The sequence below is a fragment of the Melanotaenia boesemani genome, chromosome 16 (genome assembly GCF_017639745.1).
Source record: "Melanotaenia boesemani isolate fMelBoe1 chromosome 16, fMelBoe1.pri, whole genome shotgun sequence".
NCBI classification, from domain to species: Eukaryota; Metazoa; Chordata; class Actinopteri; order Atheriniformes; family Melanotaeniidae; genus Melanotaenia; species Melanotaenia boesemani.
In genome coordinates, this window is record NC_055697.1 from 10,723,506 (window position 1) to 10,740,924 (window position 17,419).

General features: G+C 38.7%; 1 protein-coding gene across 2 annotated transcripts in view; it reads right to left on the reverse strand.

Moving 5' to 3' along the window:
• zmp:0000000755 (phosphofurin acidic cluster sorting protein 2) overlaps positions 1–17,419 on the reverse strand; it is a 47,940-nt gene that overhangs the window by 16,980 nt on the left and 13,541 nt on the right. For both annotated transcript variants that reach the window (XM_042010256.1, XM_042010255.1), the window contains exons 2-7: positions 13,035–13,122; positions 6,415–6,504; positions 4,344–4,469; positions 2,479–2,641; positions 1,197–1,288; positions 178–258 (exon numbers count right to left, since the gene is read on the reverse strand). In XM_042010256.1, the coding sequence (XP_041866190.1) occupies positions 178–258; positions 1,197–1,288; positions 2,479–2,641; positions 4,344–4,469; positions 6,415–6,504; positions 13,035–13,122 (640 nt within the window). The remainder of the gene's footprint in view (positions 1–177; positions 259–1,196; positions 1,289–2,478; positions 2,642–4,343; positions 4,470–6,414; positions 6,505–13,034; positions 13,123–17,419) is intronic.

A 17,419-nucleotide genomic window follows, 5' to 3' on the forward strand; every position in this document is an offset into this window, starting at 1 on the left:
GTGAACCCACAGTGGTAATTTCCATGCTCATCCACATTGTCCTAATGGCTTGAACAAATGCAACATGTCTTCTTTCTCTTTTATAGCTAGTGTACCAGTACATGCAGGCCTTGGGTGACTCTCGTAGTCAGTGATTGGTGAGCATCACGTTCTGAGGCAGAAAAGTGGACAACTCACCCTGGTCATGGAGGTGGTTCGGATCATTTTCCTACGGGCTTTTTTGGGCTTCCTGACTTCATCATCTTCATCATAAAGATCCTACATAAAGAAAGAAAAAAAATCTAAAAAAAAAGCTGTTCCACTTACATACTGACTGAAACATACACTTTTAAAGTGGTTTTTTTCCCAAGTTTCAAGTTATAAGTGCCATAAACACAAATGCAGCTTTTAAACTGAAGGCTAATAACAAGCTGGATGGTCTGTTTCTCCTTTAGTCCTGAGGACTTGATGTCCATGGTGTGCAAAAAGGATTCAAATTTTCATTAATCTGACTAGAGAACTCTTTTCCACTTTGCTTCAGTCCATTCTAAGTCAGCTTTGGCCCAGAGGAGATGGCAGCATTTCTGAATGTCCACACGTGGCTTCTATTTTGGATTATAGAGATTAAACCTGCATCAGTGGATGGCACAAAGAAATGTGTTCAGATTTCTGAAAGCGTTCCAGGGCCCATACAGTGATTTCTATAATAAAATCATGTCTGTAGTGAAGTGATTCTTGAGCTCACGAAGATAATGGGCATCCAGTACTGATTTTTGTTCATCTCCCTTAAGCACAGAGATTTCCAGAATCTTTTAACGAAATTACCATCTCTACTATATAGAATGAGTATTTAACCTCTTGACAAAATTAACCTAAAGAACATTATTGTTATTGTTCAATCTGTTTCTTGCAGATTTAAGGACTCGGCCCCATCTTTACCTCTGAGAGACTCTGCTTCTCTAGGGTGCTCTTTACTGAAACATATTGCTGCCATCATCTTCAAAATGAACTAATGTTTGTTTTTTTTAATGAAAAAAGTCTCACTTTAAATATATAATAAGCATTGTATGCTCTGTTGTGAATAAAAAAATTATTTATGTGTTTTGAAAATCATTGTTTTTAAACAGCGTGCCAACTTTTTATTAGGAATTGAGGTTGTATTCAGTTGCACTGGGAATTATTGATTTTTCAGGACAATGACATTTTCTGGCTCCAACCTGGGCATGGACTGCATCATCGCTGGCCTCCTGCTCCGATGAGTAGCTGTCGTCATCGTCCTCTGAATAATTATCCATGTCTGGGGAGCGGTCTGTTGTAAACACAGCCACAAACATACACAAGAATGTCAGAATACTGGGAGATACGTCGTGCATTTTTTTAGGCAGCATTATATCAAAACTGGTTAGATGGGAAGAAATCAGAGGAAGTGGCAAAGGGATGTTCTGGAAAAGAGCATGCCTACAAGAAACATTTGCCACTGGTGAAGAAAAACTCTTAAATATATCTTTAATAATATATATTTGGATAATTAACCAAATGTTGCTTTCAGTATATTCTGCAATCATTCAAAGATATTTAGGTGAGCCCAAAGGCAATTTTCCATCTTGTGTGTTCTTACCATACTTTGTTTAGTTTTTCAGTAATGTATTGTTTTGACAACATGCCAACAATTACAAATTATACAGCATTACGCATAATTAATTGCTCCAATTGCTTGTTGAAAAGTTATGCAAATTAGATTGCAGAGCTCTATTGTGATTATGTGTCACAGTCTCATTTTATTGACATTTCAGTAATTGCAGCATACTGATATTATTCTCTTATTTAATGACTATTTTTTTTAACTAAAAAACCACTTTTGTCAAGAAGCAGATTTCACTACATTTGACATCTTAGGGCAGATAAAGTGAAGGAATTTCTTTTTTTTTTTTGTTTTAAGTAATAACTTATTTGGGTGCTTTTATGGTTGTGATGGGTGCTTTTTAAAATCCCTGCACAGAAGACAAAGATAAAGATCTTTCACCCCCCCCCCCTTTTTTTTTTATTTTTTTAAAAGTGACACTAGTTTAATATTTGGTGCATGAGCTCATCTGCTATGTTTGAGCAGCCTTCTTAATAACATCCAGAACAGCGAGGGATCAGGGCAGCAGTAAAGACGCATGGAATCCGAAACAGAGCCCAATATTCCCCCTTGTCCAGAATTAGAGCGGTGTAAGGTAATAGGTCCTACATCTGTTCAACTCTTACATCAACATCACAGCCATAGCTGAAGAGAATAACATACCCTTGGCCATAGGATGGCCTTGGATTATTAAGAGTTTATTCTATCCTCAGTTGGGGAAATAGGAGCCATGTGGAAAGAGGGAAGAGAGAGGCCACGGCAGGGAGGGCTGCCTCTAGGGTGAAGGCTGAAATGACAAGCAAGATTTGGCCGAACAGTATGGGCACAGGCCTGTCTAACACACCCACACTGGGGAGGCAGGAGGTGGCTGTTCCCACCTGAGGTTTTGGTCTTGCGGCCAGCTTGTCCGCTACCATCCTCATGGTCAATGGGCTGGCTGGACAGAGAGAACACGCTGATTTCCGCCACACGAACTGGCGCCTCCTTCACGTTGCTATGGAGACCAAGAATCTGTCCTCCATCTGTTGGGTGTTGCATCACCTGGACATAGTTTGACATAGAGGCCAGACATTAAATTTAAAACCACTTTACATAAGATATAAACTCAAAGCTAATGTATACAAGAAACTGTACTTCACCTTTTCTCTGAAGTGTTTCTAATTACATCTTGTTGAGTAAATGCAACAGAGTTTGATAAACCGATCTCAGTGGTATCAGAATCAAGTGCACACTACATTTGAGATATCCTCATGTCTTGTGCAGGACCTCCACTAAACATTTTGCAGAACCACGATAAACCATCACGAAACAAAGATTTCAAAGACACCCTCCTGTAACACAAGCAAGATGGAAGAAATCCGTCTCTTTATCAAGCCACTGCTGATCCAACAAAGATTTAAATGGATTCTGTTACACTGCTCAGAAATTTACCGACTGATTATAAGCCGACAGCTACACTATCCCTAAATAAATCTTCATTAGCACAGCACTGCTTTTCCAATTTTGAATGTCTGAATGAGCAAAGGCAATCTGCACATATCATCCAGTCCCAACAGTAACACACTTTACTTGAACTGTTTTGAATTGGATGAGAAGGGATGAGCTCTCATGCTAAGCTCCATCTGGGGGGTACTTTCAATATTTCTCTTGATGAATTGCTGTACAGGGAGCAAGCTCATTTCGCTCAAAACGCTGGTGGGGGGTGCACTCGGATGCTCCACACGAAGTCCAATAAGTGACTTCCTCCCACACAATGCTCCGCTAGTTTTCAAATGAGGGCACAAGAGGGTTTACTCCACAGGAGATGACAATGTAATTATCCAACAGGATCCAATAACGGCCAATCTAGCTTTATTCATAGAGGCCTGCCGGTTTGTTCACAGCAGCAAACACTGAAACAGAACAGCAGCTGAGTGGTATTTTAAAATACACTAATGCATTAGTCTTGTTTTCAGACATCAATCAATTCCCATCCTGAGGGTACTGCTGGAAAATAACTTTGGCTGAGAATGGATGGCACATCTGCTCCTGTGGTTAAAAAATAAATAAATAAAAAAAATAGCACCTGTGTTATTCCAAATAAACATGACTCATAAAATCCATTATGCCCATCTCACTTCCACAATAAACAAACTACACCTAGGTACAGCTATTTTTACTGATCTTTTTCTGCTTTATGAAGCTAAATTTCAAGGAATCAATCATTAAAACACCACAAACACAGATTCTCCAAGGAAGCTCAAGACACAGCAAAACATAGAGAAAAGAGAGTCCTTTTAGGTATCAGCAAAAGGCATCTTGATGACACAGAGACCAAACATGCAAGTCCATCTAAAACCTAGACTAGTTTTAAATGATCCAAGAAAACAGAGGAAAAAAAATGTAATTATTCATCGCTTCTCCAAACAAACTTCCAGCTCCCAGTCCATTATTTCTACAGCGTGGCTGCATGCACCATTTTTAGAAAAGTGCATACAAAGCCACCGGCAGATGGTCCATAATTTTGAACAGCACAGCACTACGTGTGATGAGAATGAATCATCAGAAATAATCAAAGTGTATCACAGGAGGCCTTCTCTCTGGCAACCAAGACATGATAGCCATGCCAATCACTGTCAGAGAGGAATGCAACGCAAGCTCAGAGCAAAAATGTCCTGTTTCTCAAGGGACAAGAAACGTCTGAGAACGAAACATTAAAGTAAACGAGTGAAAGCAATGCCCCAGTTGAGGCACCATGCAGTACCTCAGCCATATTGATGACTCCTACAGCCAAAGTTTTGTAGCCCAGAATGGTTCGATTTTTGTAGCGTTTCCGTCTCTGCAGCATAATCTGCAGTCTGTTGGCATCCCTCTTCAGAAAGTGGGGGTACTGAAAATAAGACAAAAAGTCAGATAAGCAACACAGTCAAGACTACATATTCAAGAGCTTTAGAGGAAACCCCACAGTCATAATTATTTCATCACAATTACTTTGTTTATGTAACACTGTTGGTGAGTAAGTGATGGGAGTCTTGAATGGTATAAAGAAAATAAATAAATAACAATAATAAAAAAAAAAAAAGTATTTTTTTTCCAGCATATATTTTACTTAAGTTAAAATTGTAAATTTTTTAAGGTCACAGTTTGTATAACAAGACAAAATTTAATTTAACTCCCACTTTTTTTTTAACACTGACTTAGACAACACCATTGCAAGAATTCATCTGTGCTCCAGTTAATTGCCCCAAAATGCAGCATATAAAAACATCAACACGCATCCAGCGTTTCATCTGGGAGTTTAATCCTTACAATCCTTTAAGTACACTTTAGCTCAGTTTCCATCATAAGCATTTTGTACTTTTAGCCCTTGGGATCCCTCTGTTTAAAGGAATTCATGTTATTTTTGTTTGGTTTTTTGTGTTTTTTTTATAATACAATATTTGTCAAAGACACTAATGACCTTAAATTACGCAACGCTTACATAAATAAATACACTAGCAAAAAAATAAAAATAAAAAAATAAAAAATGTATGTGACTCTTCTGCAACAGCGATGTGGCACCATCCTTAAGGGTAGTGCGGAGGTCTGGAGCAGGGGTTGGCAAGTTCGGTCCAAGAGAGAAGCAGTCCTGCAGGTTTTAGATACCTGCTCCAGTACACCTCGTTCAAATTAAATGGATCCAACAACTTCCAACAAGATCCATTCATTTGAATCAGGTGCGTTAAAACAGGGAAACATCTAAAACTTGCAGGACTGCGGTTCTCTAGGACTGAACAGGCCTATGCCTGGTCTAGGGTGTATTTAAAGGTTATTTAAAGGTAATTTCCTGCTTGTAAATAATCAGAATTACGCAGGTTTGTTGCTTTATTTTCCTCCTCATTCACTCTTCTGCTGGTTAAACAGTCCCTACACTTTCTTTCGTCCTTTAATAGACTTGACATGATACAGCATATACTGAACGTGAAATGACTGAAGGACACTAGGAGTACACAACCACACAAAAGGCTGGGTTTCTAATGTACCACAGCTTGACCAGGACCATTATGAGGGAAACCGGTCCTTGTGGTGGAAATGCAGAGGGTCAGGCACCAGGACTCACCAAATATTTCTCAATTTAAGTATTTATATCAAAATTCCAACCGGTGCTCATAAAAATCTCTGTATAATACAAAGAGGCACCGTTGCCATTTCAAAAGTTTTATCTATTGTCAGAATGAAGTCAGTTGCCTGTATAGTCCACTGTCACATTTACCTTTTGTAAAAGTAGAGCAGCGCCTGTTCAGGGCGTGTGTAATGCAAATTTTTGCTGCAGGTATAATGTCTCCTAAATGCCTCAAATCAGGTATCAGTTGTTGTAAAAGTATACGGACACAAACATGACGTTTATGTTTTGACAAGAGGACAACAGTCAGTGAACAGCGCATGAGTGTGCCGCTGACTAACATCAGGCTGTGTCTTCCATCAGACAGTTACATCTGCTGATCAACACTAAACACATAATATAAACCAGAGGAGCGGTGCTAATGCTGTCCAAAGCAAGTAATCTAAAGCGCTCTCATGTCAAAACCTGTGTAGCTGCTGCAGAACATAAATGTCATAACGTATAACTGAACATTTACTGTTAACTCACATGAGGGAAAGTTAAATGACATATTTGTGGGATAGAATATTAAACAACTAAGCCTGGTTTAATTGATGTTATTTACTTTAAGTATGTATGAATGCAAAAAGAAGTCGACTGATGCAGTTTGAGAGGAAAGCGAGTGGATAATCTTGCCTGTCAAGTGACTCTCGCATCTTTGTGAAAATTTACACAATAATGTCAGAGCGCTTGCCTGTAGTGAGAATGTGAGCTCCAGGTCCGTCTCCATGAGCCCGCTGGGAGGGAGGACGTACTCATTTGATCTCAGAAGACGCTTCGAACCCTGGGGGACAAAGTAATGCAAAATTTCATTGTAAGCACACAAATGCAGTACATAAAGCTTTTAGTTTTTCTTTTTAAGGTACCAAAAGACATTCATTTAGATTGGCAACACCAAACCAAAAGATAATTTAAAAAAATACACAAATCTACTTTAAATTCAGGTTCCAGAGTTAAATAAAATCACCAGATTCTGATAATTTCTAGAAAATGAATCCAAAACCTTGCATGTCTTAGTGCGTAACACACAAGCACAAGGGCTATAAAACAAACATTTACACTATCTTAGCTTTGATAACTTGATCCATAATATTTTAACTTGGCAAGCTATAATCAAACAGTGGCGATGTGATAGCTCCCACTTTTTAAAATGGCTAACATCAAATGGGTCTTTTTGAAAAAGCTTCCTCATCATGTTTGTATACTTCAATATGGACAAAGTATTAGTTTGTATATCCTTTTGTTGAAAGCAAATGTACCAAATAACTTGGCACCTGGACTGAACTGTTTGAAGGTGAAATTTCTAACAATACAAAAAAGACTAGGGTACCTTCAATATGCTCCAGGAGGAGTTCCACATCTATTTTACACATTTTTAGTTGCTTCCTAAAAGGGGTATTCAGACATCAGGGAACAAATGTGCAACACTCATTCTAGTCAACAGCCTGCTCCACATTCACACATTTATGTAGATTCACACCTTATGGTAGACTAGAACAAACAGTCCTCTACACTCTCACCGCTTTCTAGGGAAGAGTGTTTGTAGAAAAAGTGACTTAATTTATGCTGAGTGATTTAGCCACTACAGAGGCCTAATTACAGCCATGCTCTTTTAGCATCTTAAAAACAAATGGTCCAAGATCATATATTTAAAGGAATATATAGCTTGAGTTTAAAAAAAAAGACCATGCCCTCAGAGTGCTGATATATTTACATTATCACCGATAATCTTTGTTGGAAATGAAGAGCCACTGTCTCAGTGCTGTTACTTCAAGCTGCATAAGCTTTATTATCTAATGCTTCCTATTCTGGTTGAGAAAAACTGATCGCCTGAGCTAATCTTAGGACCTGATGCAAAGTTGTTCAGGGATTTAAATGCTACAGCTTGTGGCAAGTCTCTTCAAAATAGAAGGTGAACAACACAGCGTGGCCCCAGATGACCTGTCTCAGCCTTTAGCATGCTTCTCTCATGGATTAAAGTGGATCCTGTTCACTGTCCAGGTTGAGATTAATTCCTCAAACAAGCTTCTTTTTTTACTGTTCTAATCTTGAAAGGGGGACCTTGAGTGTGAGGACACAAACTGCTTGTCTAGTTTTGGTCTCAGTCTATGTCCAGTTGCCCGAGCTGAAGACAGACTGTTTTGTAACATGTTTAGCAACTCGACAGCTAGAATGAAAAGGCTTCACAAGCCATCCAAGCTCAGGCCAGCTATTTGCCTTACCTGCCAGCAGAACTAACTTGGGGGATATATTCTTGTACAATTTGATGTAGTGGGTAAGGCACTGGATCCTAACCTCCTTAGCAATGCAAAATCATGTAACAGATACCAAATAACACAGTTGGGTGTGTGCTGAGGAATCAACACGACAACAGACGGTTCAGCTTACAGTTTATTCATAAACAGCCTTTTAAATGTTTGGATGGGCCCAGATTTCAGACTAACTGTGTGCACTGCCTTCGAAGTAAAATAAAGACCTAGAAAACACAAAAAAATTCCTTTTTCTCTCTGTCCATGTAGTCAGAGCAGACACAAACCAGATTAAAGCAACCTTACAACAATTTAAGAACAGTTTGTGATAAGCGTACGTAATACCATAGGGTAATTGGAGCACTACTATTAATTTGGGGTGAGTTAATACCTTGTAGTTTTAAGCTACTAATGCTGCTGGTGTTAGTTTTGTACTTGGCAGCCATGTGTTATTGTAGGTTGAATGTAGTCCAGTGATAATGCACTTTGGTGCATTACCAACTTCAACTTGAGAGAAGTAGAAGTGAGGAATTTAATTCTACATTATTTGAGTTAAATGCGCTGCTTTTGTTAATGCCATTTATGGATTAAATTTATATCAACACATTATCCCATTAACATTGATTGCCATATTATTACTACCTCAATATATTTATTTTCATTACTTTACCATACATCAACTTTTATGTGAGCCATTTCTGTAATAAAACATTCATATCTGAATTGACTGTTATGCTAAAAATGTATTTCAACTAAGTAATTCATAGATTGATTTAGTTTGATTCATTTCCACATTTTTAATTTATCCAGTTTTGTATGCATCCTGTGTTACTTGAGGCAATTTTTTATGAGCCTCTAACTACATTCAGAAGTAAAAGAGTATAACAGAAATCCAAGATTCACTTGCTTCATGTCTGAGTGGATGCATAGTTGGGGTTTGATTCACAAAAATACTTTCCAACACAGCTAGGTCAAGGTCCAAATTCATATCAGCACTCAGCTAATATGAAAAAGGCCCCGTCAGCTCTCCCATCGCAACTCAGGGATTATAGATTATAGAAGGTTACATTAAAAACAACAGAATGATCCACAGTCATCCACACCAGCTGTACACCGGCTTCTTGTCCTCTCTGCTCCTTCCTTAGCAGATTATTCCATGTATGATCATGTTCTTTTGTGTGCATTACATAGGGATGGGCCAAATGTATGTGTGTGTATAAGACTGAAAGGAAGGCTGAATATACACTACCGTTCAAAAGTTTGGGGTCACTTTGCCATGGGATTCAATAGGGAAGTGACCCCAAACTTTTGAACGGTAGTGTATGCTTACAGCTTCTTTTTTTTTTAAATAAGGAAAATAAGGATGCATTTAAATGCATGAAGCTGTTAATCTAAATATAGGCTAAATATGGTAAGATTGCTTACTGACTCAACCATTTCTGTCACTACAGTAGAGTATCTGTCTACCAATTGTCATTTTGATGGACTGCCTACCTTTTGAAGATATCCCCTACCTTTTTATACCTTTATATATATATATATATATATATATATATTTATATATATATATATATATATATAAATGCATTACTGTAACCTTACAGTAATGGCTATAACCTTACAGTTATAGCCTACCTCAGATAGAAGAGGAAAGCTTTAAAAATAACATTTTACTACAATGTCAACAATTAAATACACAAGATGAAATGTAGAAAAACCTGGAAGAACTGTAGGTGAAGAATATTTCCCTTTAACATTTATGTAGTCGCTTAGGAGTAGAAATGATTTTCTAGCCAGCATAACAGCTCAGTATGCTCCACAGTAGGACATGCTGAGGGCCCTGACAGTAGCTGCAGCTCTTGTTTTGTATACAAAGAAGAAAAAGAAAAAAAGAGGGTAAATCTCTGAGTCTGACCTCGTCACTAACCGAAACTCCACAAAGGGCCCTTGTATGCACTCTTTTCTCATGCCCAGTGACTAGGACAATGAATCAAGGCACAAAACCCAAGTACTCTGAAACTGCATGACATGCATTAACAATACTGAGCCTTGGCAGGCTAAGCTTGCACTCAATGTCCTTTCGCTCCCTTTTGCCCATCCTCTTTCCACTGCTATAGCTACTCTGCTGTTTGGGGGGAGGGTGGGCAGATTAGAGGGGGGACCTGTAGGCCTGTGGGAAAACAAGTTCAAGGTTACCTTTTTAAACACGTTAAACTCTCAAAATTAAATCCCTCCTGTGAAGCAAAGACAGGAAGTGACTTCAGAGCGGGACAAAAGCTCTATGTGAAATTGTATTAAAGAGGTTTTAAAGGCATTTAAGGTTTCTGCTTTCTCCCAACACACAATGACAGACCTGTAATTGGATCATATCTCAGTATACTGCAAATGGAAGTGCTTTGGACATTAGCTTCTACTGAAATGAGAATTGCATGACTTTCCTATCATAGTCCAACTGACATTAATGTTTGGCTACAGCCCCACGCAACTGCACACACATACTGGACAATAAATGCAGTCATGTAGAGAATGTACAGTAACAGACCATGTTGAGAAACATGCAGAACATTTAATGAGTCAGTCTGAGCGGGCCTAAGTTACTTTAAAGACCCAGCAGCCCACGGGGTAGGAGACAGAAGATTGTCTCCAAGGAAACTAAATTGCAATCTCATCATCCCTACTGTTGAGTTTTGAGAGTCTATCCGTTTGGTTAGTTATTACAAGGGTTGTGTGTGTGTGTGTGCAAGCCACTTAACCTGATGAGCCCCAGAGGGAAAAAAAATACTGACAGCCCCTGGCCGCCCTAAACAGACAATCAATGGCATGCAGTAATGAGGCTTTGTCATTCACTGTGTGAAAACAAAACCCTGAGATTCCTGTCATCTTCGCCAGCTTGTTTCTTTATCCCCTCAGTGTCTCTGTTCTCCCTCGTCAAACCTGCTGGAAATTGCATTTAATGCTCCAGTTCCGGAGCTGTGGCGAGCAGAGCTTTCCTCTGCTTTCCTTAGGGCAGCTCAGCAGAAATGGGGAGATTTCACGCTCCAGAGACATGAGTAGCTCATGGATACAGCCACACTTGGTTGGCCACATTTGCCTCCAGGATGACGTCATGGTAACAGGAGGATAATTACTTTTTCTTTAAATAGAGTTGTCCAGTTTTGCATGCAGTTTCAATTAAATCTCATAATATTATGAGCAGGACAGGAAACTGGCACATTACTGAGGTTTTGAATGCTGTTATTTGGAATAACTGAAGGTAATGTGTTGATCAGCTTACAACACCAATACAAGACACTATCAACTTCAATCTATCTCATATAGTTAGAAAAATGATTTGCTGTTTCGAAGGCTCTTAACAAAATTATGTTACGAGTGTTACCATCATTAATCCATGCAGCACCAACCCCTTTAACCTCCTGACAGTGTCCACTACAGCACCACCATTTTCTACAGCCTTAATACCTTTAAAAGCACATTGTTACATTTCAAACCTTCAAACCTTCAAACTGTATCTGTAAGCTAACAACTGCAAACTTCAATTGTAGTGTGTGTTTTGGCCATCTTTCAGCTTAAGCAGTGGTCAACAGAGATTTGCTGAACCCAGGAGGGTCAGCACAACGTGGTTTAAAGTTCAACAAATGTGAACATATGGCTTTACTCGCCATCTGTGCAGAGCTGTTGCACAACACACCAAATATACAAGAATGGGAGAGTTATACACCAAGCGGCTTCTCCTTGGTGAAGTGAACTTGTCGGACATGCTGATGTAAAACCTGACCCTTATGCCTTTTTATGTCAACCATTAATCAATTTTCACTGAGCTCACATAAAACCTTTAAAGTAAGTGGATGCAGCAGTATCTTATACAATGTGAAGGGCACAGGGAAAACAAGCATTCTCAAGTGTAATGCATCGCTTTCTCCTCCCCTGAGCTTTTCAAGTAGTTAAATAAACTAATCCTTAATTACAAGTAGGTTTAAATATGTGATTTTTGTTTTCTTTTTTAGGGCAAATTCAGAACCACCTATTAGAATAAATTAATTTTACCAAACTTGTATGTGTTTCTTTGCGCACTTAAGGTTTAATTGCTGGTCTTAGGTCTGCCTAGAAAGCAGCATTTTCAGCAACAGTAAACCATCTTTGCAACTGCTGCTTGACTTACTGCTGACTGTGTCTTTTAAAACTGTGCAGCCTCATAGGGGACGAAAGGCAGGGGTCCAAGAGTGTGCCACTACATATCAGTCTAGCCTCTGATCTGATTCAGTATTACCATTTCAGATTGACACTAAGGGTGTCCGTTTACATTATGATGCCCTTTTTAAAAAAAAATACTGATACTGATATGCTGTAACATCAACTTCTTGGCACATGAATTTAGATCTGTTGCTTTTGTCTCTCTGTGTTTGCCCGGGATGTCTCCATGATGCTGACATCAGGCCTCTGTCAGGGTTGTTCAACCTGTATCATGACAGCTTTTTTTGTCTCGTCTCTGAACATTATTCTTTACACTCTGGCTGTGGGGTTCAGGTCATTGTTAAGGGTGAGAATGAAATCGGAACTACTTTGATGCCTTCCCGATAGCATTGCATGCTAAATAATGATACTTCTTGAATAAACTCGCTCTATATATAGGGCAGTGTTCAAGGACCTGCTGTGGTTCCTCTCTGCTGGAAATCTGGGGACTCGAACCCCAGGTTTAAATATGATGGCAGTACAAAGTGTTCAGGATAAATGCTAAACAAACACTGAGACTAAGCAGTGCGTGTATGCACAAGCAATCAATGCAAGATGCACAATCCGTCTTAAGGTGCTAATGCTTCTGCTTAGAGTGGTATTGCCTGTCCCGAGTGGATGTGAGGCACTAGCTTTCTGTGCCGCTAAGGACGGCTTTATCAACCAGCAGGATTAGAACAATGTCTTATCATCGGCGAGGTTATGTGCTTATGTTCAACAGCGTGCAGAAAAGAAGTGGGAGACGGTGCAGACTTCAGACCGTGACACACTGCTATCAAGTGTCTTGCAACCGAGCCTGTTGTTCCAATCACACATGGGAGATTAACTCACCCACCTGTATTTTGACAGCTATAGACAAGGAGTTCAGCTCTTTATCCAGTTCTTTGAGGACAACAAGCTTCTTCAGAGTGAGGCTGCAAAGCCTGTAGAAGAATAAGAAGAAAACAAACAAGACAGAGTTTAGACAAAGTAAGAAATTTTAGTTTGCTGGCACATCTAACACAAACACCTTTATGACACATTAGTTCAACACAGCCCTCTAAACAGTCTTGCTGTCAAGTTTTATTTCTGGTCCAGTCTTTTTTTTATTATTATTACTATTATTTACTCTGTGTGTATGACAGCAGAAGAAGGCAACATCTAGACTGACTAACTAGAATAACTAGAGTGAGTGAACAACTTTAGGAAAAATGAATGACTTCTATAGATGATGCACAATGTATGATGCAACGTGCTGCTACGCAAACCATAGTAAACATGCCTTGACAAGCCGTGAGTTATCTTCAGTCAGCTCTTGTACAGCCAACTGAAAGGTGAGCAATGGTGACTCAGTACCATTTGTTTATTATCAGATTAAATAATTTAAAAACATCTTACATGATTAATAATTAAATGCCTTTTTTAATTGACAAGCCACTCATTTTTAATGCAAAGGAGCTGCCAAGCTGCCTTCTACAATTAGTGAAATCAATCATGAAAACGCTTGAAGAGGGTCCCAGTCGACTCTTCTCCGGTGAAATCTGAAGCCAAAAGATGACAAGAAATAAATTAATTAATTAAAAGAAGAAAAAAAAACCCAAAGTAGTATAAAACACAATTCTACATCTCCGAAAAATGCTCTTTATAGTGAGACACTCCACAAAAATGAAAACTTCATGATCAGCTCTTCCAACCATTAAAGTGTGATCAGTGTGAGACAGAGCTCACCAGGAAGAAGAACAGCAGTGCAGACAAATACACCATCTAATCAACCATTCGAGAGCCACTTTTCACTTTATTCAGGCACTCCCTGTTAGGTAAGAGTGATTCATAAATCAAATCAAATTCTAGTACAAAGAAAACTGTGATCGGATGTAATGTGGTATGTGTATTTTTACTGCTGACTATTTTAATCAAAACTAGATTCTTTGTCTTATTAAATTAAATGGTTGATGGAAGCTTTATGAAATATTTACAATTTGACATGTTAGTGACAGTTTAGTAAATTTAAAGGAAAGATATTTTGTTTTTCAAGGCATGACTTGCAGTATGTTTTGATGTGAACTGTCACACATTAGCTACTGGTCAATCTGGTCAGCATCTATTTACCTTAAAAGCCAGCTGATTTCTTATAGATTACAATACAAAGAAAATCCATCATACTGAGCCATTTTTTTGTGGCTAAAACATACAAATTCCTATTTCTGATATCACTATCGAATCAGGACAACCCTAGTAGGTAGTGCATGGATCACTGGTTACCAGATCACAACTCATCCACAGATGTTTGGAGGGGGGGGGATACAAGAGCTGATGCTTTAACATCTCCATCTCATCACTGCTTGCTCTCATATTCTCTCTGCAGACACTAATTCACATTTAATTAAAAAGGCTGCCAACACTGGAGGGGGGGGTCGCGTACTGTACGAAGGATCATTTTATTATTAGACAGAAGCATTATCTCCACTCCTGCCTGCCTCTGTGCTTTGTTGTAACTGAAACTCATGGCCATCTGTCCTGGCCCGGTGCCTAGCTGTCCCTGTGCACTTACTCAGTGCCAGTTTGTTTTGCCACCCAAACAGTAATTTCAGTGACAGGCCAGGTGTTACACAAAACCAATTATTGTGCTAAAATAGCTGCCATATACTTGGTTAAGGATAGCTTAAGCAGTTGGTTGTTTGCTGTGTGGTCGTCCGTCTAACTCAGTGGACACTGGGACATGATCAAGATAAAACTGGAGGCTCTTTGACATACATTAATCCTCCATTACAGCTTGTTATTCTTACATTTCCAGAGACACTCTGAGTTAGGATCGCATCATGCCTTTCTGTGCCAAACCAGCCAAAAACAAAATAGTGTTATCAGTCCACAGAGAGAGCTGAGTGGGTGTTGCATCTGTACAGCAGTCTCAAGTTCAATATTTCTGTGAGCAGACGGTGGAAAAGTGATACATTTTCTGTCTGTTTTCCAGCTGATAAGAGCCTAAAAGAGGAAATCCCTACTTTAGTTTTGATGTTTGCGCTGCTTAAGCCAATAAGCCCCCTGCCAAGTTCTCATGATTGGCTTATCGTTAAGACACAGTTTATTGATCCTAAAATGCAAGACTTTTTTTTGTATGCAAGACATTTTAATTATACTAAAGGACAGATCCATGTGGACAGAAATAATAGTCTAAAGATAAACAAGTTTTAACAATAATACAGTGTGCCAAACAAGACTGAATTCATATTTTTCTACAGTGCCTTTTAATTGGGAGTTTAAGTAATTATAATTAATTGTGTTTGCCAAGTTTTTTTTTTTTTTTTTTATTACAATTACAAATAGGGCTGCAAAATATGGCAAAAACATTATCATAAATATAATATTTCCTATACTGCTTTACCTTAATTTTTTGTTATAATACTGTAAATTTCAAATGTATACTAATAATGACTGTAGTAGCCATCATGTCTTTCTATGATATATGAAGCTGATGTTGTAATTTGTTAAATACATTTTGAATGCTCACATCTTCATATGGGGCAGCCACCCTATATTTTATGTTTTCTACGTAGATGCAGGGGGAAACACCTTTTCGAGTGATTTAAGAAATGAGTTGTCCCGTTTTGATGTTTGCTTTTCGTCTGTTTCTTAATAACACTGGCTAAGATAATACATTTGCAGTACATTTTGCTGCATGTTGCAGACATATAACTATGCTTGTGACAAAGAATTTAAAAAGCAACGGACTGCTGTGTAATGTTGCATTGAAACGAGCAGTTATCAACTCCGATGACAACAGGCACCCAGTAGGTGTTTGGGCATTGCAAAGATAATAGGTTTAGTCTATATGCCATCACTTACGGTAGTAAGAGCAGCAGTGCTGCTCCATTTAAGCCCATTAGCGTGTCCAAGTCACCCACTCACTAAACGCTGACCTTTTGGGCCTTTAAGGTAGAGCAGAGTCCTTTAGATTACATTACCATTTTTGTCTTTTAGATTAGACAGTCTTCTTCCAAGGACAAAGCGATATTAGAGAATCAATAATAATAAAAAGTGGTAAGTCTCCGCCATTCTGTTAAGTGCAACAGCGTGTAGACAACTGTCATATTCTGTAAAAAAAAAAAAAGAGCATATATTTGCACTGTTGCTTTACTATGTAGCACTTTATTTAGTGGTGTTCAGTTTTTGGTGAAAATTTAAAATCAATCATCATATTCTGGGAAGGGAAAGGAACCGTTACTACTATTCTACTATTGTTGAAGTTGATGTGTAATGAATGATGGTCTGTCTGTGGCAATCCTACAACCTTCTCACATTTATCTGTGCTGGACAAACAAAGCATCTTATCAGGCGGGACAATAACTACTTTGGTCAAATATTTGGCTTTAGATAAGAGTCATGTAATAGTGGGTTAAATGAGGGTTAGATTATCTTGGCTGCTTCATGCACTTTCACTATAGAGAAACACTGAAAACACTTGAAGGAAGTTAAAGATGTATTTTTTTCTTTCCTTTACATTAAAATGACAAGACTTCAGTGCCTATATAATCGTCTAAACCTTTATTTTTCTGTTCAAAAAAACAAGATGCTGCAAAATCAGAGGGAACCAAACCAAATCCTCTTTGTCATCCTCTGTCTGAGGTCACCCTCCGCTGACATAGCTAGCTTTCTTTAAACACAAACAGACACACTTGCATAGGCTTCGTCGTAGTCAGATCTCAAAGGAGGCCTCTGGCCACTGGCACCAAGCTTCACTCTGCCTGCTTTGAGTCTGGCTCTTTGGTAAAACGATGTGTCTGTCTGAGGAATTTAACCATAAACCCCAAATTCTGAAATCCCTAGGCCTTTAGTGTCAGCAAAGGTCTGATGACAGATGATGTGATTGGAAGCATCTGAGGGAATAACCATTTAAAGTGAAGTCAGAACAATGAGACTTTAGAGCTTATTCTCTGTAGATTCATTCCATTTTGTCTTAAAAAAGCTTAACAAAGAGTTAATTCACATACAAATCATAAGTGGGCCATCTTAACAGCATTAAGCCTTTAATGTTTCCACATATTATATCACATTTTCATATGTACCTCTTGTTTTGAGTGCTGCGTATGCACTTTTCCATCGACCACTACATCAAAATAATCAACAAAAAGACCTCCAGTCTCGATTTAATCCACACCAACATCCTCCAGAGCCATCTGCCAAAGACGTGCTTCCATTTAAGAGCACATGTGGCTGCTATCACTCTGCTATTTCGGGACATTT